The sequence below is a fragment of the Bufo gargarizans genome, chromosome 9 (genome assembly GCF_014858855.1).
Source record: "Bufo gargarizans isolate SCDJY-AF-19 chromosome 9, ASM1485885v1, whole genome shotgun sequence".
Lineage (NCBI taxonomy): Eukaryota > Metazoa > Chordata > Amphibia > Anura > Bufonidae > Bufo > Bufo gargarizans.
This window is the reverse complement of record NC_058088.1, coordinates 186,026,103-186,049,035: the sequence shown is the minus strand read 5'-3', so window position 1 is coordinate 186,049,035 and position 22,933 is coordinate 186,026,103. Positions and strand designations below refer to the sequence as shown.

General features: G+C 50.5%; 3 protein-coding genes across 10 annotated transcripts; 1 reads left to right on the top strand and 2 right to left on the bottom strand.

Annotated features, from left to right (window-relative positions):
* Positions 1-37: 37 nt before the first annotated feature.
* Positions 38-6,231, bottom strand: LOC122946469 (deoxyribonuclease-1-like). Of its 4 annotated transcripts, none has more exons than XM_044306138.1 (9): positions 6,095-6,222; positions 4,947-5,709; positions 4,664-4,752; positions 4,220-4,306; positions 3,639-3,751; positions 3,282-3,394; positions 2,845-3,002; positions 2,210-2,306; positions 38-886 (listed from the first exon to the last, which is right to left on the bottom strand). In XM_044306138.1, the coding sequence occupies exons 2-9, from the start codon at positions 5,085-5,087 to the stop codon at positions 812-814; spliced, it is 873 nt and encodes a 290-aa protein (XP_044162073.1). In that variant the 5' UTR covers positions 5,088-5,709; positions 6,095-6,222; the 3' UTR covers positions 38-811. The 4 variants fall into 4 exon arrangements, with proteins under 4 accessions (XP_044162073.1, XP_044162071.1, XP_044162072.1 ...); XM_044306136.1 differs by lacking the exon at positions 38-886 and having other exon boundaries at positions 1,072-2,306; positions 4,947-5,094; positions 5,164-5,709; XM_044306137.1 differs by lacking the exon at positions 38-886 and having other exon boundaries at positions 1,072-2,306; positions 4,947-5,300; positions 6,095-6,231.
* LOC122946470 (deoxyribonuclease-1-like 1) lies at positions 6,056-15,543 on the bottom strand. Of its 5 annotated transcripts, none has more exons than XM_044306140.1 (9): positions 15,077-15,543; positions 9,821-9,968; positions 9,638-9,726; positions 9,303-9,383; positions 8,892-9,004; positions 8,693-8,805; positions 7,825-7,982; positions 7,449-7,539; positions 6,056-7,337 (listed from the first exon to the last, which is right to left on the bottom strand). In XM_044306140.1, exons 2-9 carry the CDS (start codon positions 9,956-9,958, stop codon positions 7,194-7,196), a joined length of 927 nt encoding a protein of 308 aa, XP_044162075.1. In that variant the 5' UTR covers positions 9,959-9,968; positions 15,077-15,543; the 3' UTR covers positions 6,056-7,193. The 5 variants fall into 5 exon arrangements, with proteins under 5 accessions (XP_044162075.1, XP_044162078.1, XP_044162074.1 ...); XM_044306143.1 differs by lacking the exon at positions 15,077-15,543 and adding an exon at positions 11,209-11,627; XM_044306139.1 differs by lacking the exon at positions 15,077-15,543 and adding an exon at positions 10,622-10,671.
* Positions 10,435-19,978, top strand: LOC122946472 (mitochondrial carnitine/acylcarnitine carrier protein-like). Its single transcript, XM_044306144.1, has 9 exons — positions 10,435-10,696; positions 12,612-12,704; positions 17,769-17,896; positions 18,195-18,285; positions 18,430-18,547; positions 19,155-19,227; positions 19,328-19,437; positions 19,511-19,633; positions 19,838-19,978. The coding sequence occupies exons 1-9, from the start codon at positions 10,583-10,585 to the stop codon at positions 19,855-19,857; spliced, it is 870 nt and encodes a 289-aa protein (XP_044162079.1). The 5' UTR covers positions 10,435-10,582; the 3' UTR covers positions 19,858-19,978.
* Positions 19,979-22,933: the final 2,955 nt, after the last annotated feature.

Here is a 22,933-nt window from a genome sequence, read left to right as displayed (position 1 = left end):
TCAGCAACCTCCGGCATTCCAGCTGTTATGAAACTACAACTCCCAGAATCCTCTTCACTTTGGAAGTTGGAAGAGCAGTGGAGTAAGTGTGCATGCTGGGAGTTGTAGTTTGACAGCAGCAGGGGTGCTGAAGGTTGCTGATCCCTGCTCTAGACTATGGATCGTGCAAAGGGTGAACCTAGGTGATGCCAGGGCAGTTACCAAGGGCCCTCCACATCCAATTCTCTCCAGATACTCCAAGTGGTGAAACTTGGGGTAAATTAATGCATTGTGGTTTTTCCACAGTAATGCAGCACCAGAAAAGTCAGTGAGATGTGCGAAGTCTCATGTACACTTTGCAGATTTTTATTTGTTTCCATGGAGATTTTTAAATGTGCATCAGGTCAATGGTTTCTGCAGACTTCACCCTTTGCATTGCAGCGTGGATCTCGCATGTAGATTTGATGCAGAAACGCATAGAAATCTGCAGCAGTGTACAAAGTGTTAACCAGCTTTCTAATGGTGATGGCCTGTCCTCAGGAAGGATTAGATTGGTGATCAGTGTGCAGGGGGTTCTGTGGACACAGCAGCAACCTAATGATAAAGTCCAGGAATAGTGACTGCAGGCCGGTGCCACGTGTACCCTGTACAGCTTTAATAGATCTGCAGTTGACTCTGGCTCAGATGGGGGGGGGCAGCAGCTCTAAGACACTGAATGTTAGGAAGATAAATGCTTCACAATACAGAGAACCTGAGCCAATGGCCAGAGACCTTCCAGCTTCCGATTGATACTTTATTAGATTCACAGTACAAAAAAGTATTGAAATATTGATCACAGTTCTCTGTCCATTCGTGGATCCGGCCGGAGATTCACTTCCACGGGAAAATGGTCGCTCACCTCCAGAGCCTGAAAAGGGAAGTGGGTTAAAAAGGAAGATGCCTGGTGAAGAAGCGCAGTCTTAATGTATTTTCAAACTTGCGGCAGAGTGAACTGTCTGCTGGATCCGTCAAAACGTATGCCAACTGATGGCATTTGTGAGACTGATCAGGATCCTTCAGTCTTACAAATGCATTGAAATGCTGGATCTGTCATTTTTCACTTTTTGGTCTGTGCATGTGCAGACGGGAAGGACTGACCCGGCACTAATACATTCCTATGGGGAAAAATGCATTCGGGCAAGTGTTCAGAAACGCTAGTGTGAAAGTACCCTAAAATACCTTATTGTGGGGGTTATATGGTGGAGCTACATTCAGGACAGTGACCCGCAGTGCTGGCTTAAATCTGCAGCAGATCAGTCTGTACAGCAGCGTGTAGATATGTATCGCCCATCATGTCAGCACTGTAAAATAAAGATCTTCCCACATGAAAATCTAGTTCATACTCCCCAGTGGAGGTGTCCTAAGGCTCTGTGCATGCAGTTTTGCACTAAATCTACCACGTGTGAGCAGGTCTCTTGCAGGAGAGAATGCCTTTGTCAGCAGTATCCAGGGAAAGCTGCGGGGAGCCAGAGATGTAATATATGGTATCACGTTGCGGTGGGTCAGATGAGTGTACGCCACTCTTGGAGCAGCCTCACCCGTCTATCACATATTAAAGGGGGCAGCACCGTGTTCAGGCTTTGAAGCTAAAGTCAGTTGTAGATCATAACAGGAGAGAAGGTATTAAGGGCAGATACAACTCCACTCCTGGTAGGCATGAGCGACTCTCGCTTCGGATCATAGATCCAACGTAGATTTGTAAAGCTTAGTTTGTAATGCTGTTTCCATACATGCATTAAAATGTATAGGAAAACTTTCTCGGCCAGAGTTGTTTGAGACTTTGGTATTCCTATCTGCTTAATTAAAAACGTTTTAAAATGGGAATCTGAAATCGGATTCAGTACAGGGGTACCGGCCAGTACCAAAGCCAACTTCAGATTCGTCTTTTTAAATAAGATAGGAATACCAAAGTCTTGTGCAACTTCGGCTGAGACAACACTGCGCCCGTACAGTTTAATGCTGTAGGGAAACATTTTATAAATGTTTTTTTAACGAATCGACTATGGCTCTGGGCTCCGAAGCTGAATGTGCTCAAGCCTAACGCCTGGCACGATATCTGACCATGTGGTAGCACCTCTAGAGACCATGGAAAGCTGAATGTGCTCAAGCCTAACTCCTGGCACGATATCTGACCATGGAAAGGTGAATTCATTAGTTCTGTATGTGTCCACAGTAATAAAACCAGTCCTACCGCCTCTTCAGACAAGCCAAGTTTTTTCTTGAAATTGAACGGTTTTGCAGAAGCTGGTACAATCCCTTTAAGTAGTTCTTCTCCATGGACCACAATGCTGGGTGAAACACATGCAGACAAAAAACACAGAAAGGGTTAATATGATGGACTACATCATTAACAAGGGAGAGGACCTCCAGAATAGGAGAATCTCCACAATGCAAATGAGCAGTAAACTAGTGTTTTCTATTTTCCGGTATTGAGATTCGTCATAGGGTGTCAATACCGGAAAAAAAAAATTCTGTTTTGTCCTAATTCATTGTCAATGGGGACAAAACATAACTGAACAGAATGATCCAAAATGCGTTCCGTTCTCATACCAGAGAGCAGCATGCTGCGGTTTGCTTTCCGTCCTGCGATGTGGAGTAAGACCCACAATGCAAGTCAATGGGGACAGACCCTTTTCTCTGACTCAATAAAAACGGATCTGTCCTCCATTGCCTTTCAATGGAGTTCATGACGGATCCATCTTGGCAATGTTAAAGATAATACAACTGGATCCGTTCATAACTGATGCAGACGGTTGTATCATCAGTAACAGAAGCATTTTTTGCTGTATCCAGTGAAAATAGCCCCCACCCAAATCCTAGAATTACCGGTCATAGGCGCAGTGCGTCTTCTCCTTCACTGTTGTGTCATCTTTATCCCCAATCAGCCAGTGGAAAGTGCCGCTGCTCTGATGCTTAATGCTCTGCCATTCCTCACCTGTGACGTAGCCACATGCAGCATTTAAGTCTCCGAGAAGCATAAGACTCTAATAAAGCAGAAGAAGACTCGGTATGATACAGGGCCTGCTGTGCAACCCTGGAAATGCTGCCTGTCAATTCAATGATAACATTTTAATTACCTCCAGTCACCACTAGAGGGAGCTCAGTGCATAGAACAGGATCTGTAATAATTCAATGCAGTGAGCTCCCCCTAGTGGAAACTGGAGGTAACTAGAATTTTAGGTCTGATGAATATGGGCTTTGGAGCGTTATATCAGAAAAGTCAGCCTCATTTGTCTTTCTTTCACACTTGTTTCTGGACCCACCTCAATTTTCCAGCGGCTTTTCACCTGCAGCATCACCTGTAGGAGCCTCGTGATCTCACTGGCCGCTCTACTCGGACACGTGTGGTGAGACATCAGGGCAAAGTCTTTGATAACTGCAAATAGTAAAAGTTTTCTTGAGTCCCCAAAGCGGTGTTATAATCTACGGCAGGCATCCTCAAACTGCGTCCCTCCAGCTGTTGCAAAACTACAACTCCCAACATGCCCGAACAGCCTACAGGTATCAGACTACAGAAGGGCATTGTGGGAGTTGTAGTTTTACAACAGCTGGAGGGCCGCAGTTTGAGGATGCCTGATCTACGGGGATGGCGGCACTAACATGGTGACGGGAGGGCAAACCTGTGGTCGGTGAGTGAAAGCGGACAGCAAAGGGTTCCCTTGCAAAGGCTTCTGGGTGATCGGGATGATCCTCCACATACTGATACCAGTCCAGCACCTTCACAGTGTCCGCTCTGTAGGGTAACACAAAGTCACAATCACCACACGGGATATGTCCGATAATCACTGAGAACCAGACTGACCGATCGAGAGATGAGATGGACAAATATGAAAGACGGATATTACTTGGATAATATGAGATAGATCGATGTGAGATATAGATCACATAGATATATGAGATGGAAGAATGTTACATAGATATAGATTGTTAGCTACATATAAGAGATAGGACATAGTTGATGGATAGGTGATGCAGATGGTTGGATAGATCAGTGTTTCCCAACCAGTGTGCCTCCAGCTGTTGCAAAACTACAACTCCCAGCATGCCCGCACAGCCAAAGGCTGTCCAGGCATGCTGGGAGTTGTAGTTTTGCAACAGCTGGAGGCACACTGGTTGGGAAACACTGGGATAGATGATATAGCTATAGACAGATTACTGTAGATACGTAGACCAGTCGATAGATCATCTACCTCCTCTGTACCTGTAGATGAAGACGATCTGCTCCTTGTAGCTGTTCTTCCCCAGTCTTTTACTCTCCAGGTGCTGGTAGTGGTGGACGCCATCAAGTCTACAAAAGAAGAGAACTATCCAGGAGACCCGTCCGCCACGTCACCTTGATCGCATCCTCTATATCAGGCATGCTCCAGCTGTTGCAAAACTACAACTCCCATCATTCCCTGACAGCCTACAGCTATCATCCTACAGAAGGGCATGGTGGGAGTTGTAGTTTTACAACAGCTGGAGGGCCGCAGGTTGAGCATCCCTGCATTCTATATAATATATATAGGTGGGACCTATAAGTCGCCCATCAGGTTTCCTGGCTTGTAGTATTTACTAAGTGACGGCCAACGTGTTATTGTTAGCTGGGTTTTAACGTATTATATGACACATGAACGTTAGAACAATGACTCTCATCATCCACTACCTGTTTAGCTCGTTCACAAGTGCAGGAACCGCTTCTCCCTTCGAGTCTCTCACCTCTTGAATGACGCTAATATCACAGCGAGAAAGAATCTAGAGCGAGGAAGAGAGGAGGTTGTTCAGAGACTAAAGTCCATCTTCCTCTTGAGCCCCCCATACACATGCACACTGGGCTCAGCCGAGGATGCACGTATTCTCAATAGGAGTAAGGTGAGGCCAGATAAGTCTGGCGGTGGCTTATCTCCCTTGAGGACAACATATGCCAAGCTATATTTGGGGTTGCCCACCTTCACTAGCACTCCCATTATCTTCTTGTTGGATGCTTTGGCTTCTCCAAAGCTCTTGATATTAAAAGCGCAGATTTTGAAGGTGGCCGAGACCTGTAGGCCCAGCACGAGGAGGAGGAGCAGCAGCAGGTAGGTTTTCATCCTGTCCCTGAAGATACAACGCAGCTATCATCCAAGGTCAGAACATATGAAGGCTCCCAGACATAATGGCACTTACCCGCTCTGTATGATCTTATCCCAAGGAGAATGTTCCTCAAGTGGCCTGAAGGTCCATCACAAAGCGGCCATTGAGAAGAAAGGGTCAGCTACAGAAACGGTGAGGTCCTCTGGTCAGAGAGGTGATAGCAGAAGTCCCTGGAGGTCAGCAAGGGTGAAAGCCACACAGGACTCTTGGTCAATGGGTGACGAAAGAGAAGATATCAAAAATTCAGGAGATCTGACCCAGCACGGTGAGATGTGGCGCCCGACATGAAGTCTAATATAACACACACACAATGTGGGAAGACGTGTCTGCTGTGTCAGTGCTCGGTCAGCAGGGACCTGGCTCTGGAACAGAAGAGAATGGACAGTACGGGCAGCGGGCGGACAATGGACCTCACATACTCATACATGGGACCTGTCCTGTGACACCCTGGTGTCCGACAACCTCACCACATACTGTATTATCCGCAGTCCCATAAAACATTGTACCATTAGACTGATGTGTCATCAGGAGTCAACCCCAACGACCGCCATATTGGTTGTCACTCAGCTTTCCCTGAAACTGATAAAATACTGAGTCAAATGAAAGCTCTAGTGAGGACCTGTCACCCCTCCTGACATGATGGCTTTAGTAAATTCCCCATGAAATGGGCATCTTATGTTTTAAAGACACCGTTCCTCTACTATTCCTCCTGGATATGGTCCAACAAAGGCAATGGCTACTTTGATGGTGGTCGGTTTAGTCATCTATTTCCAGGAGTAGTAATAAAGGAACAGTGCCACACAGAGTTCTAAGAAGAGGTTTGGTCAAAACTGGGGTCTACTGAACCAAATGCCTCTTGGAGCTATAATATTGCACCGTGACCCGGGTGCCCGATGATATAAAGTAGCGAGACACAGCACATAAATAGTATATAAAACAGGTTTATTGTCTCTGTAGAACTTACAATATTACAGATCTGATGCCGGATCAGCACTGCCAGCTGCCAATGACATGATTGTGACATCTAAGGAGGCTTCAAAGTAAAAGACTGCAGTGGAGAATCACTGTCACGTGTCATGACGTCCGGACCTCGGACCGAACACAATATTCTGCAGTGCGGGAGAAATTAATACTATAAAATACTGTATATAAATTACAGTATTTCCATCATTGTATTTTCTGCTTCTGCCACCAAAGGGCATTGCATCACATAAACACGTCACCATCTGGTGGCAACATGCTATCATGCCATCTTGGTTGGGTTCCACCTATCGTATACATCAGGAATGCCCTACCTGCGGCCCTCCAGCTGTTGCAAGACTACAACTTCCATCATCCCTACAGCTATCAGGACATGCTGGGAGTTTAAGTTTCGCAACAGTTGAAGGGGCCGCAGGTTGGACATCCCTGATATATAGGTATACAGGTCCCTGCACCTATCTTGAGAACAGGGGTCCCTCAACCCCCATGTCTGTAGAGGTTGGCGCCCACGCGTGGCACTCTCCATTCACTTCTATGGGAGTAAGCATGCTTGGCTATTTTTTGAAACTTCCATTGACGTGATGCATGTGCGGCCACCGCTCCATTCACGAGGTGTGGCTGGGAGACCCCCCATTCTTGAGAAGCAGAGGTTGGACATTTAATGCAAATCCAGGTGTGGCAACCCCTTCATACATAATTATACCTGAGTGGTATTGCCTGACAGTACAAGAGAAGATCCAGAGAGGTAGAGATGTCGGAGGACCCGCATGCTCAGCCGAACCAAGCATGCATGTGTACGGGAAGTTCGAGAGCAATAGCTGTCTGCTGAACTAAAGTTTGTCCGACAGCTCCTGAAGAGGCGCGGAAGACGGTATGAACCTTCCAACCTCAAGGAGCAGTTTCCTCGACGCAGTCGCCATGTTCGGCCACGAGCAGGTTCTTCGTCTCTTGACCTTTCTAATTTTTGTAGACGTTGTGTTGCTCTTCGTGGCACACGTCGGCCTCTGGGTAGTGGCAGTACGGCAGAGTCCTGAAGAGGTGGACCCAGCCGCTAGTCATCTGTGCTGCAGGACTGTCACCCCTCACAGCAAGTCCCCAAAACCGCAGGCGGCCGAGAGGCTGAGAATAATGAGCGCGAGTGATGGGAGGAGAGTCCTGCAGCCCGCCAGATCCAGACCCAGATCCATCTCCATCTCCACCGGGTAGTGGTCACTGACTTTCAGGGCCTACGATAATAGAGAAAAAGAGGGTCACGGAGGGAAACGTCCTGCGCGTGTCGTCAGTATATCTATGTGTGTGGTGGCCAGGAGGACATCCTCCTCCTCACCCCCTCTTACCTCCGCTTCAGTGAGGCGCAGCTCCTTGGTGAAGTTGTAAATTCCGGACGACCTGACCAGATCTGTTAGTTCCTGTCTGTAAACCACAATCCTACAGGAGAGAGATGCAAAAAGAAGGACCTTTAAAAAATGGTGCCTTCAAGGGGTTGTCCATTGATCTGCAAGTGAACATGTGCTCAATTCCACTGCAGCGCCACCACAGGAGAAATGAGGCATTACATGCTGCCCCCTGATATCACTGGGGCTGATTGTGTACTATAGGGACGTGTTGGGTCCTCCAAGGAGAGGACTATTGGGGTATCTGAAGATGTCTTTTTCTAAACCTTACAACCCCCATAAAGTCGTATTAGTAGGTCTAGATGGGACCCCCCCTCACCTGTCGTACGGGCAGCTAGTGCTTTCTTTCACCGTCGTGTCGGTGCCGTCGCTGATCAGCCAGTGGAAATCCGGGTCTTTGTTCAGGCGGAGGGTCTTGGCCTTCTTCTTGGAGAGGTAACTGCAGCCGGCGTTAAAGTCGCCCATGAGAACGACGTTCTGGGGAGGATAAATGGTGGGAATGAGGTGTGATCATTAACCGCAGTGACAATGGAGGGACCGAGGACTATGGTCCCGTGACGTCACTCATCCAGGTGAGGCTCAGGCAACAACAATGTCAGTTACTGCAGGTAAGTGGCCGCAACGAGCTCTGCTGCCCCTTCTGCATCGTAAAGATGGCTGCACACATTAGACTACGGACGAAACTGCAGGCCGCCCGTCTGATGTGTATGTCACGCTTAGCCAACGGGCAAAATAACATAGAGATAACTCAACCCTTTAACCCATTCACAACACATGCATGCCCTGCCGAACCGAGTGTGCATGTGTGCCGAGAGAATAGCAGTCGCTCTAAGGAGTGTGGCCATCTTAGCCTTTGCAATGAGAGATATCGCCTAAGAAGTTGCCCCAATGACCCAGCAGATGACCAAGGAGTTAAAGAGGTGTACCCCATTATCCATACACATGGGTTAGAAGAAGCAAAGGACAGCTGGACTATAATGGAGAGCGAGCTATCTCCTGCTTTTTCGTACATGGGAGTCGTGGTACCAAAGTTCTCCAGTTGTGGGTCCCAGCTAAATGACCACAAGAAGAGAACCAAGGGAGAACCACAAGAAGTGCAAGAATCAGGCAGCGGGGCCCCTGGCCAAGGACCCCACTTCAGAGAGAGGTTGAGGAATGACTGGGCAGACCCGACCCCCCCACCTTACTTTACATCTCCAGCGGCTCCGGACATCCACGAAGACGTCGTACAGAGCTTCCAGTTCAGTCGGGGCTTTGTCAGGCTCCGTGTGCTGTGGGATCACGACCAGATCCTGCAGAGCTGGGGAGAGAAGAGCAGACATCGAGCCGTCCATTACCGCCGCTCACTGACCGTCTCCGTAATGAGACGTCTTCTCGTCCGCTGACCTGAAGACTCCAGAGCGAAGCGGACGACGTACGGCTCCCGAGCGAACACGTCCGGCGCCGACGGATCGTTATCTTCATACTTGTACTGATCTTTCACTGTGATCCTGGAGGACCTGCAAGGGGGTTGAGGAGGTCAGTGTGAAGCTGCGCGCCATTCAGGTGCTCGTACGCATTAGGGTATGGCTGGCCGATCCCGCAGAAGGATCGGGCGATTAGATTGCATTTCTTTTGCCATGAACCGAGCATGCAGGTGTATCGGGTGGGGATCGGTAGCAATAACTGTCAGCTCAAGGCTCTAAATTCGGATGTGACGGCTGTAAATAGGGGCACTGAGAGAAGTGAAAACGTCGCCCTCCGCAGGACGCAGCCTCCTTCTATATACGCAAAGCGTAGCGTTCCGGCAGCCCTCACCTATAGATGAAGACGTACTGTTCTTTGTAGGACTTCCGGCCAATGGGAGGGCTGCTGATGGCCAAGAACGCGTCCTCGGGTCTGTGAGGTGTAAGAAAGGGTTAATCCCAGACTGACATTTCCTGAATCCCACGGGCTGGAAAACATGGCTGCCTTCATCCAGACACAGCGCCACGTCTGTCCACAGTCGGCGTCTGGTACTGCAGCCAAGCTCAGGTGCCGCTGAGCTGCAATACCACACACAGCCTGTGGAGGAGGGGGGGCGCTGCTTCTTGCAGAAAGCAGCCATGTTTTGTTTTTTTTCTAATCCCATTAACCCCTTCACTCCTCCTCACCTGTTGAGGGCGCCCATGAGTTTGGACACGACGAGTCCCTTGGGGTCGTGCACTTCTTGAAGCAGGAAGATGTCGCATCGCCGCACGATCTGCGCACCGACGGACAACAGGGAAGTCATTGAGTGCCCAATAACTCGGTAGCAGACCCGTGTCAGTCCTTGCATTCTATTCCCCCCTCCTTACCTTGACCACAACGTTCAGGATGTCCTCATTGGCCACTTTTTTCTCCCCGAAGTGCTGGGCGTTGAAGGCGCAAATCCTGAAGGGCCACACGCAGGGCCACGCGGTGGTGAGGACGAGGAGGGGCAACCAGATGAACATGACCGTGAACCTACAAGACAAGAAAATGGTCGGCAATCCTGTAAACCCACAGCTGAGAACTGCTGCTGTTCCGTCCCTGTGTGCCAGGCTATCTAGGTCAGTGCCCGGCAGGTTATACAGTAACGCCGGTCACGCTGCTTTCTTCATAGACTTTAACCTGCCTGGCAAGAGGTCTACACAACAGTGCCAACAAATCCGGGCACCCGCTGACCTGACTACCCCACGACTACTAATCCTGGTACTACACCCTCCATCATCTACCTACAGGATTCTCCTGGAGCCTCACACAGCAAGTCTTCCCTGACGTCCTCCGATCACACAACTATCGCTCGCCGGACGCCCCTGCCCTCGCACTGCTCGCTATCAGCACCTTCCACAGTCAGCGTGGTGCACGCTTATCTCCGACCCCCACCCCCCTCCCCTTGTGTGATCTCCCACACCCTGCGGCCACGCTTATCTCCGACCCCCACCCCCCTCCCCTTGTGTGATCTCCCACACCCTGCGGCCACGCTTATCTCTGACCCCCCCCCCCGCCCCCCTTGTGTGATCTCCCACACCCCGCGGGCCCGCGGCAGCGTCCACCCGGAGACACACAGCCCGCAGGCGCTCGCCGGAGTCACACACATGTCCTCGGAGAATGATGGAGGTCACCTGTTGGCTTACCTCAAGCATTTTGTCTCTGGGGGTATGGGGGGCATGTGCCTCACGCTGGCCGGACAACCCCTGGACACCGTCAAGGTGAGTGCTGACCACGGTTTGAATAGAATGCTGTTTAGGCGACATGGGCATGTATCCTGGCACTGGGCGACAACCAGCATGACCGTGTTTTCACCCCGGCTTCTATAGGAAGTAGTTAAAGGGGTATTCCATTCATGGATGAGATCGAATGTGATGCGACGGCTGGCTCATCTGTTGTCGTAACCATCGGATTTTGGCGACGAATGCCTAGCCATCTTTACGAAGTACTCTGTAGTCGCTCTGGCTTCGTTGAAACGCACAGACCCTGCTTTTTCCTCCTATACATCTACAAAAATATGGCTGCTTTCTTCAAGCGACAGCGCCACCCTTGTCTGCAGGTTGTATGCGGTATTGCAGCTGCTGAGCCGTAATACCAGACACAAGCCATGAACAGGGTTGGTGCTGTTTTTGGACCCAGGACGACCTCTTTATTGAATGTCTGATCTATGGTAGCCTCAGCCATGAGTGTCACTCGTCACCGCTGCCCACCTACCCCAAAGATTAGTACTTACCACTCTACTGCTCTTGCTGATGTCGGGCTTTATACGTTATCTCCACACTCCGATCTGCACTACTGACACAGTCCATTATCAGTGGTGAGCACGTGGTCTTCCCCGTGACCACCCGAGGATGTGAACTGGGCTGCTAAGCATTAAAGGGGTATTCCGACCATGAACGATAATGCTATATCAATAATGATCGGGAAGAAGAAATCTCCAAAGCTTCAGAGAACCCTAGAAAAGTTCTGCAACTTTCTGAAATACAGTTTTGTTTTTTGTTTTTTATTGCTGCTTGCTGTCAGTGAGTAGAAACATTCCTGCTTGCATCCAGAGGCTCAAAACAGATTGAGATCGAATACTTCCCACAACTGAGGGTTTGGTACAATTATATCCAGTCTAGACAATCCTGTGTGAGCTGATTGTCACCAACCTTAGGCCTCTTGCACACGGTGGTTCCGCAATACACGGGGCACCGGCCGTGTGCATTCCGCATCACGGATGCGGACTCATTCACTTCAATGGGTCAGAGATGCGGTACGGAACGGAACCCCACGGAAGTACTACGGAGTGCTTCCGTGGGGTTTCCGATCCATGCTTCCGTTCCGCAAAAAAATAGAACATGTTCTATCTTTTTGCGGAACGGACGGATCACGGACTCATTCAAGTGATTGATTGCGGCCCCCAATGCACTAAACGGAGCCAATACGTTTGTGTGCAAGAGGCCTCAAGGAGGACCTCTAACTGAAGTTGCATCCTCCATGTACTAACAATTCTGGAGCATCTATTCTTATGACTTCATGTTGTGCCGTTCCTCTATTATTCCTGCTAGAAGTTATGAATGAATTGCCAGCAGTTTGCAATGAAGGTCCAGCTGGGTGTTACAAATTTGGGGTGTGTCCCTGCACAGTCTGACACTACTCAATGAGTGCACGTGCAGAGAACCCTTTTAATACAAGGCACTTCCTAATGTATTGTGATTGTCCATATTGCTTCCCTTGCTGGCTGGATTCATTTTTCCATCACATTATACACTGCTCATTTCCATGGTTACGACCACCGCTGCAGCGCAGATATGAGGTGGTCAGGACGGAAGCTGCTGCGCATGTGTGCTTATGCATGTTCCCACAGTCCTGGCCACCAGAGAGGCTGCTGAGCTTTCCTATAGTCTCTGCAAGCATGACCACTGCTGATGGATTGCAGGGTGGTCATAACCCCTGGAAACGAGCCGTGTATAATGTGGTGGAAAAATGAATCCAGCCAGCAAAGGAAGCAATATGGAGAATCACAATACATTAGCAAGTGCCTTGTAATATCTCTTTGCCTAAAGTGAGACTACCCTTTTAAGGAATTGCTATATTTGCAATATTATGAAGTCTGCAGATACCAGTGTAATGCTCTAATACCTGCGTCTCCAGGTGAATCTACAAATCCAGGCTCGGCCTCTAGGAGGACAGACGCTCCAGTATACCAGCACTGTGGACTGCTTCTGCAAGATCGTCGCCCAGCAGGTGACTATGACCGAGGCCGACAACCCGCAAGACCACCTAGGAGCAGGGGGCAGAGCATGAGTGCCGGCTCCACTGACTGCAACCTCTTTCCACTTTATGTGTTTTTTATGCTGTTTTCTTTCCCATGATAATAGGACACTTTCCTGCCGACACCGGGCGCTCGGCAGGGACTGGGCTGCACCTTGAGCACAGGGTGGTGCCCAATAGCGTAGTCTGTCAGCATGATCAACCCTATTAGTCTGGTAGGGTTGATCTGGATGATAAAACCAGTGCCCTGATTATTTATTTCTGTTGTCCCATTCCTGAGAAAGCACATTTTTACTGATATGTAAATGAGCTTACTGGAGCACCCAGGTGCCGGCCACAACCCTCGGAGCACCCAGGAGCCGGCCACAACCCTCGGAGCACCCAGGAGCCGGCCACAACCCTCGGAGCACCCAGGAGCCGGCCACAACCCTCGGAGCACCCAGGAGCCGGCCACAACCCTCGGAGCACCCAGGAGCCGGCCACAACCCTCGGAGCACCCAGGAGCCGGCCACAACCCTCGGAGCACCCAGGAGCCGGCCACAACCCTCGGAGCACCCAGGTGCCGGCCACAACCCTCGGAGCACCCAGGTGCCGGCCACAGCCCTCGGAGCACCCAGGAGCCGGCCACAACCCTCGGAGCACCCAGGAGGCGGCCACAACCCTCGGAGCACCCAGGAGCCGGCCACAGCCCTCGGAGCACCCAGGAGCCGGCCGCAACCCTCGGAGCACCCAGGAGGCGGCCACAACCCTCGGAGCATCCAGGAGCCGGCCACAACCCTCGGAGCACCTGTCAGTAACACCCCTACAGCTTTAGGGCTCATGCACTCGACTGCTGGATTCCGGCCATGTGCATTCTGCATTTTGCGGAACGGCTGACCCTTAATAGAAAAGTCCTATCCTTGCCCGTAACGTATTTTTTTGCGGAACGGCCATACGGAATGCATACAGAGTCATTTCCGTTTTTTTTTGTGGCCCCATTGAAATGTATGGTTCCGCATAAAAAAAATGCAACGGACACTGAAATAAATATGTTTGTGTGCATGAGCCCTTAGTCCCTCACCCCCTCCCATGGACCTCGTCCAGCCCTGTCTTCTTGCGCCGTGCCTTCCGTGCCTGCGTGCGATATGTTATCACTTTATGAGGTGGGAATACCCCTTTAAGGGTCCCCCAAAAATAAGCTGCTAGATCCGAGAGCACACATCCACCTCCAGGCATTACACGTCACCCATCAGATCAGACTCTGGAGCTATCCTCGTCTTGGCCGGCTGCACCACTGAATATGGCTCGCCTCCCAGAAGGGTCAGAGGGGGTTAATGATCCTGTCTTTAGATGCACACGCTTAAAGAGGAGCAGGTGGCACCGAGTGACACAGCAGAGCAGCTGTTCTGCCCCCGTCCTGTATGTGCTCGGAGTAGTCGCCGATCGTGTCCCAGGACACTTGGGAAGAGTCACGTGACTGCAAACTGGTCAGGCGCCGACAGCCTGGATGAGACCGCTACCTGCGGTATAGCTGGCTGCTGAGTCTTTTGGCAGATAGATTTCCACCCATCCGCTGCCTGGCACCCAAACCTGATTTTAGGGCATCAGTTTAAAGGGTTTTTCTGAGATTCTTGACCTTTCCTCAGGACCGGTCATCAACATCAAATCGGTGGGGGTCCAACTCCCAGTGAGTGCTAGACCAGCAACGTTACGTCCATCGGTCACGTGGCCGGGGCGCAGCTCAGTCCCATAGAAGTAAATGTGCTCGAGCTGTAATACCAAGCACGGCCACTATCCAATGGACGGCGCTGTGCTTGGGGAGCTGTGAGGAGGCGGCTGCGTTCACCTCAGCTGATCAGTGGGGGACCCGCGAGGATAGGTCGTCAATATCAGAATCTCAGAGAACTCCTCGCTAGATAAAGGATTCTAGCGGCTCAACTTAACCAAAACTGCATGGGATTTCAGTAAGGGGATGGAGATAAGCGGCTGCCGGGCGCCTCTGAAACGGAACATTTATTCGGCATGGTCTTGGCATTGAGCTCAAGGCTACGATTGTAGAGCAGACTTTAATTGGTCTGCAACCTGTTGTGAAACTACAACTCCCACCATGCGCTATTCACTTCTAAGGGAGATCAGAGAACAGCTCAGTGTGCATGCTGGGAGTTGTAGCTCTGACCCTTGGACATAACAATAGCAGTCTTTACAGCGGACCTGAGCCTGGAAACATGGCGGTGGCAGAGGGGACATCCCTTACTGCCCCCTGTGCACTTATAGGGGCCCCGGGGTGACCCAGGGAGTGGTGCAGAGTCAGAACAAGCAGGCGTTATAGAAGGTGCGCAGGGACAGGCACCAGCAATGTACCGTACCTCAGTGTCCCGGGCTCCTGCACCGCGCTCCCCTCCCTCAGCTGTGGATGACTCACTGAGAAGCGAAATAGGAACAGGCACCCCTCAGCCTGTGTGACACGGGGCGGGATCTGCAGGGAAGGAGGAAGAGGAAGGAGGTCGGCTCTGCATGTGGAAGCGATCAAGCTGTAATCCACAATACACGCGCGGGCCTCGTGTGCACAGACCGGGCCACCACCTAAAAAGACCCAAGGCCCCTTTACCCTGATAGATTGTCGACAGGCGTCAGTGAAGGAGAGAGCTGTAATTACACGCAGCGATCTCCTCCACAGTACGGGGAGAGGGGATCGCCAACGCCATCGCTCGTCCCCTTATACGGAATCATTGTTTGCCTGTTTAGACGGCACAGAGGAGCGTATTACCGAATAAACAAGCATTTCGCTCATTCATCGGGTAATCGGCGGCACCTTTACATCTGCAGATTATCGCTAACGAGAGTTATTTGCGTCTCATTTATTATCCCTTAAAGGGGTTATCAGATCCTGAGAGTCGCCCCCCCCCCCCCCCAAAGTGCCCGGGTCCCTCAAACAGAATATACTCACCTGGTCCCCAACACCTGCGTCCCTCCGGATCCCTGCACGGCCGCCGCTGTATGGTGCAGATCACAAAATCCATGGGTGCAACCAATAGCAGGCCATGATGACCTGCCCCCTTGCATCATGTGTGACGTCACCCGTGACACTAGGGACACCTGATTTATTAAAGGGGTTATCCGATCCTGTAACCATCTCTCGAAATGCCCGAGTCCCTCATACGGAAATACTTACCTGGTCCCCAATGCCTGCATCCCTCCAAATCCCCCGCTTTGCCGCCACTGCTTCTCCCCATCGTGCAGATCACAATATCCTGCGACGGGGGGGTGCAGCCAAAAGCAGGCCGCGACAGTGACCTGCCCCCTTGCATCACGTGTGACGTCACCTGTGACGCTAGGGGAGCAAGTCACTATCGCTGCCTGCCATTGGCTGCACCCCCCATCGCCGGAGGTTGTGATCTGCACGACGGGGAGATGCAGCGGTGGCCATGCAGGCATTCAGAGGGACGCAGGTGTCGGGGACCAGGTAACTATGTTCTGTATGAGGGACCCGGCATTTCGGGAGATGGTTACAGGATCGGATAACCCCTTTAATAAATAAGGGTTTTCTTTTTTGGTTTAAGTCTGACCTCTAGTGGTTGTTTTCTTGTAAGACAGGTTTATATTCGCTAAGACTGGTCTAATTCGTGAGCTGAAATCAGGCAACATTTGGCACAACTCAGCACTCCAAAAAGAGACAGAAAAGTACACCAGCCCTGGGGTGGTGTAGAAATGAGACTGTTATTTACAACTAAATCTGGCGCAAAATAAGGTGCACCTACATAAATAGGTCAGAAAATACGCGCAAAAGTTTGAAAACTTCTGAATTAGTCTTTAAACTCAAAATAGGCGCAACAAGCGCAAATGCCTCCAAAACAAGTGCAAAATCAGTTGGTAAAGGAGACTTAAAAAATAAGAAAACAGGATTTTTACTCATGAAAATAGACGCAAACGCATTCGTAAATTTATCACTGGAAACCACGTAAAAATCAGATTTAATCCGAACATTATTACTAGAGGATTGGCTGGCAGAAATCCGAGGCCAGCTCTACGGCTAGGTTCACATGAAGTGTTTTCTAAACTGAAATAAAACGGATGCGGACGCTACATCAGGTTTTTTCTGTGAGTTTTCTTTGCTGATGAGTTTTTGGTGCGGATTCGGCGAGGATTTTTATTCCTGGCTACTTTTAATGGAATTTTGGACGCGGATTGCGAGTGAAATCTGCGTCAAGAATGGAGAGGACGCTTTTTTCCTGCATTAGGAAAAGAAGCGCTGTATGGTTTAACATGCAGATTACCTATTGAAACCAATGGGGACGTTGTGCATGTGCTTCTGGTGAGGATTTCTGGCGCGGAATCTGCACGAAAACCTTTACCCGAAATACTCCTAGCCGAAGATTCCTGCAGCGCATATGCACGAGGATTCGCCCCGCTGTCGGGAAGTAACGTGCGACCTATTCCTGCAGCAGAATGGTGCAGCCCAAAATACGTGTGGACATTTTCCATAGGATTGGAACAGAATTGCGTTATCCCCATTCGCATCCATAGGATGCAAATTGTGACCGCACTTCGTGCAAATTTGGCCACGCCAAAATCTGCGTCAACTACGATATGTGTGAACAGACCCCTAGGGGCAGTGGTGTACCTTGAAGAAGGCAGACCACACAACTGCTACGGGGCCAAGCACTAAGCGGCTTCTATTCCTGCAGCCACCACAAGGGGGAGCTCAGTACAAAGAGATTATAACAGCTTCAATGACAACTGTATACATTCCTCTGCGCTGAGCTCCCCCTTGTGGTGGCTGCGCTGAGGATCTTCCTGTAAATCTGTGCCGAATCTGCTGCAAAAATCCATGTTGCAGAATGCATTGCACAGGGTTAAATCCACCGTGAAAATCCGCAGCCTCTCTGCACAAGAGTGAACGAGCAGGCCCCGATTTCCGTGCTTTATTTTTTATTACATGTGGGTGGCATTTTCCCTCATTAACTGTACCCCTTTTTCCCAGGACCCGCCCCTTACGGTAGGTCCATAATGAGAGTTGTAGGCCCCATGCTGACCCCATGAATTGTATTTCTCTCGCAGGGTCTCTGGGGTCTTTATAAAGGTATGGGGGCCCCGCTGGCTGGCGTCACCCCTATGATGGCAATGACGTTTTTCGGCTTCAGTTTGGGGAAGAAACTACAACAGAATGGAGCACAGGATATACTGAGGTGAGATGACATATAGCAGATTTTGCAGAAATCTGGCGAGGTGGAAATGAAAGTCCATGCGTCGTCCTCTTCTATTAAGTTCCACCATTTTTTTTGTAAAATCAGTTTCTGGGAAAGCTGGGTGCCAACCAATATAACTGCCACCCAACTTTGCTAGACTCCTGAGCTCAGAACAGCCAGCAGACAGTCGTCTGAGAGTCAGTAATGTATCACACCAAGGCAGGCTTCAGAGGACTGGGAAAGCTGGGTGACAACCAATCTGGTTATACTGGACATAACTGAAGTATTGTTTTTCCAGGCCGCACCAGGTGTTCTCGGCAGGAATGCTGGCCGGACTGTGCGCCGCCATAATTGCTGTGCCTGCCGAAAGGATCAAGTGCTTGCTGCAGGTAACAGATCTACAAGTCCCGGTCATCATCACTGGCGTGCAAGCGGTGGCTGAGAGTTGTAGTTTCACTGCAAGTGGGGAGCCACGGCTTGCAGACCCACGTGGCCTCAGCCAGACACATCACCTATTTTTCTCTCGTTTGAAGGCTCAGGCTAACAGCTCGCTGAAGAGATTTTCGGGGCCTGTAGATTGTGCCAGGCAGCTTTTTCGGGAGCAGGGCATCCGGAGCTTGTACAGGGGTACTGTACTTACCCTTCTGAGAGGTAACTACCTACCACAGCCTCGTGTCTAAATAACGTACCAGCAGGACTTGTGTAGGGACCACCTTGAGATAGAAGAGGAGAGTGCCTCTGCTGTGGAGGACCTCCGGTGCCCCCTGATTTCAGGCTCTATTTTGTCCTCAAGCAAGCTATGCCGTCAATTTATGATTGGTGGGGGCCTAACCGCTGGGACCCCCACCAATCCTGAGCATGAAGGGGTGAGCAGCACTGTACCCTCTTCATTTCCTTACCATCTGCTGTGCAGGGAAAGGCATTACTATTCAAGTGGATGGGACTGTTGCAGATCGCCCCGCAGCCCGGTGGCCAGGAGTGGGACGCCTCCTATAGGTTGGACCCCCAACAATCAAGTGATGGTATATACCAGGCATGCTCAACCTGCGGCCCTCCAGCTGTTGCAAAACTACAACTGCCAGCATGCCCGAACAGCCTACAGGTATCAGCCTACAGCAGGGCATTGTGGGAGTTGTAGTTTTACAACAGCTGGAGGGCCGCAGTTTGAGGATGCTTGCTTTAAGGAAATGTCATGTCCCACCACATGTCTGCTAGAATCGGGAATATCCCTCTAATGTTTTACTCCACCCCCCATCAGATATCCCTGCTACCGGCATGTATTTTATGAGCTATGAATGGATGAAGGATAAAATGAGGCCGCACGGAGGAAGGTAAGCTGCGTATTGGTCCAGGGTGGTAGACCTATGGGGCATTCGTATGTGGCACCTATGGAGTAGTAGTCTTACCCGTTACCATACTCTTCCTCCACAGCGCCAGGGACCTCAGTGCCGCACGGATTCTGCTCGCTGGAGGTGTGGCGGGCATGTGCAACTGGGCGGTAGCCATTCCTATGGATGTGCTCAAGTCACGTTTCCAGACAGGTGACTAGACTGGCCGATAGGTGCAGCGTGACTGTCCTCCACCACTCTCTCTGACCTTACCTTCTTATTCCAGCTCCCCATAGCCGGTACAGGGGTCTTCTGGACGTCTTCAGGGAAGTCATGCGAGATGAGGGTCCCCGAGGTCTGTATAAGGGGTTCACTGCAGCCATGTTACGAAGCCTTCCCGGCCAATGCGGTGAGTGCAGAACCTGAAAGGTACAAAGGATTTCTTCACTGTCTGATGTAATGTGCTGCCTTATAATGGTGCAGGAAAAGTGACCCCTGTGGTTGTGGGATTTTACTAATGAAACAGATGGCTCAGGATGAACATTGCTTAAATATGAAGGCGCATGGTAAAATAGGGGAAAAAAAACCTCTTCTGACCATTCTTTTATTTCAGGCGTGCTTTCTTGGATTTGAGGCATCTATGAAGTTCCTACACTGGCTGATCCCAGACGTGTGACACCCTAGAACTGTGTAGCACCCCATGAAAATACAATACACCTGAAGAAACCAGATCTCTATGAATGTGCAGCACCCCAAGAAACCCAACATCAGAGCTCTATGAATGTGCAGCACCCCAAGAAACCCAACACCAGATCTCTATGAATGTGCAGCACCCCAAGAAACCCAACACCAGATCTCTATGAATGTGCAGCACCCCAAGAAACCCAACACCAGATCTCTATGAATGTGCAGCACCCCAAGAAACCCAACATCAGAGCTCTATGAATGTGCAGCACCCCAAGAAACCCAACACCAGATCTCTATGAATGTGCAGCACCCCAAGAAACCCAACACCAGATCTCTATGAATGTGCAGCACCCCAAGAAACCCAACACCAGATCTCTATGAATGTGCAGCACCCCAAGAAACCCAACACCAGATCTCTATGAATGTGCAGCACCCCAAGAAACCCAACATCAGACCTCTATGAATGTGCAGCACCCCAAGAAACCCAACACCAGAGCTCTGTGAATGTGCAGCACCCCAAGAAACCCAACACCAGAGCTCTGTGAATGTGCAGCACCCCAAGAAACCCAACACCAGAGCTTTATGAAGATGCAGCACCCCAAGAAACCCAACACTGGAGCTCTATGAATGTGCAGCACCCCAAGAAACCCAACACCAGAGCTCTGTGAATGTGCAGCACCCCAAGAAACCCAACACCAGAGCTTTATGAAGATGCAGCACCCCAAGAAACCCAACACCAGAGCTCTGTGAATGTGCAGCACCCCAAGAAATCCAAAACAGGAGCTCTAAGAATGTGCAGCACCCCAGAAATACAACTGCAGAGCTCTACAAATGTGCAGCACCCCTAGAAACCCACCACTGGAGCTCTATGAATGTGCAGCACCCCAGAAATCCAACTGCAGAGCTCTACATATGTGCAGCACCCCAAGAAACCTAACACCAGAGCTGTGAAGATGCAGCACCCCAAGAAACCTAACACTAGAGCTCTACATATGTGCAGCACCCCAAGAAACCTAACACCAGAGCTCTCCGAATGCAGCACTCCAAGAAACCCAACACTGGAGCTCTATGAATGTGCAGCACCCCAAGAAACTTAACACCAGAAGCCTATGAATGTACAGCACCCTAAGGAATCCATCAATGGAGCTGTATGAATGTGCAGCACCCCAAGAAACCCAATAGCAGAGCTCTATGAATGTGCAGCACCCCAAGAAACCCAACTGCAGAGCTCTATGAATGTGCAGCACCCCAAGAAACCCAACACCAGAGCTCTGTGAATGTGCAGCACCCCAAGAAATCCAACACCGGAGCTCTATGAATGTGCAGCACCCCAAGAACCCCAACTGCAGAGCTCTACAAATGTGCAGCATCAAGAGAAACCCAACACCAGAGCTCTATGAATGTGCGGTTGACTAAACGACATGATAAATGACTTTTCTATAATAAAGTGATTTGTAGTAACCCCCATGGTCCCATCACTCACACACGGCCCACCGCAGGGACCACATCTCCATAATCACCTATGTCCTCTACTGTAATATATCGGTGGGACCTTGCATCTTCCAGCAAATAGCTCTGGACATTCGTTTTCAGGGAGGCAGGTGACCGATTAATGTCTATGGGGCCTGGTGACTCTCCCTGACAGATGATGGGGAGAGAGGGATCTGGCCTTGTCAGGTGCACTGCTGAGGCCAGTGATTGGCTGCAGCGGTGGGCTGCTGTGGGGCACCTACTCACATTCTGCAGCTGATACTGGCACAGATGATAAGATGTCCTGGCCGGTGTCTCCTCTGCTGTTATCTGGGGTTCATGGTCATCAGATAGGGGGCTGGCGGAGCTCAGGGGGCGTCTGTGGTTAATAATGAATGGTATCGCGACTATACGGAGGGCAGATGTATGTATAGCAGATATGCACATATCACAATATATAAGACTAAGCAAAGGGACTGTCCCATCAGGACCACCACCATCCGTGTGATATCAGGACCCCCAACGTCGTATGCCCCATCAGGACCACCGCCGTCCGTATGACCCATCAGGACCACCACCCTCCATATAACACATCAGGACCACTACCCTCCGTATAACCCATCAGGACCACCACCCTCCATATAACACATCAGGACCACCACCATCTGTATGACTCATCAGGACCACCACCCTCCATATAACCCATCAGGACCACCACCATCTGTATGACCCATCAGGACCACCACCCTCCATATAACACATCAGGACCACCACCATCTGTATGACCCATCAGGACCACCACCCTCCATATAACACATCAGGACCACCGCCGTCCGTATGACCCATCAGGACCACCACCCTCCATATAACACATCAGGACCACCACCATCTGTATGACCCATCAGGACCACCACCATCTGTATGACCCATCAGGACCACCACCCTCCATATAACCCATCAGGACCACCACCATCTGTATGACCCATCAGGACCACCACCCTCCATATAACACATCAGGACCACCACCATCTGTATGACCCATCAGGACCACCACCCTCCATATAACACATCAGGACCACCACCATCTGTATGACCCATCAGGACCACCACCCTCCATATAACACATCAGGACCACCACCATCTGTATGACCCATCAGGACCACCACCCTCCATATAACACATCAGGACCACCACCCTCCATATACACATCAGGACCACCACCCTCCATATAACACATCAGGACCACCACCCTCCATATAACACATCAGGACCACCACCCTCCGTATGACCCATCAGAACCACCACCCTCCATATAACACATCAGGACCACCACCCTCCATATAACACATCAGGACCACCACCCTCCATATAACACATCAGGACCACCACCCTCCATATAACACATCAGGACCACCACCCTCCGTATGACCCATCAGGACCACCACCCTCCATATAACACATCAGGACCACCACCCTCCGTATGACCCATCAGAACCCTGACGTTCATATGACTGATCAGGACCACCACCCTCCATATAACCCATCAGGACCC

Bases quoted from the DNA above. Each gene is read 5' to 3' on its own strand.
- LOC122946469 (XM_044306137.1), bottom strand. From the start codon at position 5,087: ATGAAAACCTACCTGCTGCTGCTCCTCCTCCTCGTGCTGGGCCTACAG. The intron at 4,307-4,663 runs GTAGTGGATGAT...CTTCTTTTGTAG, and splicing joins CTTGTGAACGAGCTAAACAG to ACTTGATGGCGTCCACCACT. The intron at 3,003-3,281 runs GTGGGTCCAGAA...CTGCTTTATTAG, and splicing joins AAAGCCGCTGGAAAATTGAG to AGTCTTATGCTTCTCGGAGA.
- LOC122946470 (XM_044306139.1), bottom strand. From the start codon at position 10,656: ATGCCCCCCATACCCCCAGAGACAAAATGCTTGAG. The intron at 7,540-7,824 runs GTGAGGGGGGGT...TCTCTCCTGTAG, and splicing joins ACTAGCTGCCCGTACGACAG to GATTGTGGTTTACAGACAGG. The intron at 7,338-7,448 runs GTAAGAGGGGGT...CTATTATCGTAG, and splicing joins TGCGCCTCACTGAAGCGGAG to GCCCTGAAAGTCAGTGACCA.
- LOC122946472 (XM_044306144.1), top strand. From the start codon at position 10,583: ATGTCCTCGGAGAATGATGGAGGTCACCTGTTGGCTTACCTCAAGCAT. The intron at 12,705-17,768 runs GTGACTATGACC...TTTCTCTCGCAG, and splicing joins GCAAGATCGTCGCCCAGCAG to GGTCTCTGGGGTCTTTATAA. The intron at 19,634-19,837 runs GTGAGTGCAGAA...CTTTTATTTCAG, and splicing joins AAGCCTTCCCGGCCAATGCG to GCGTGCTTTCTTGGATTTGA.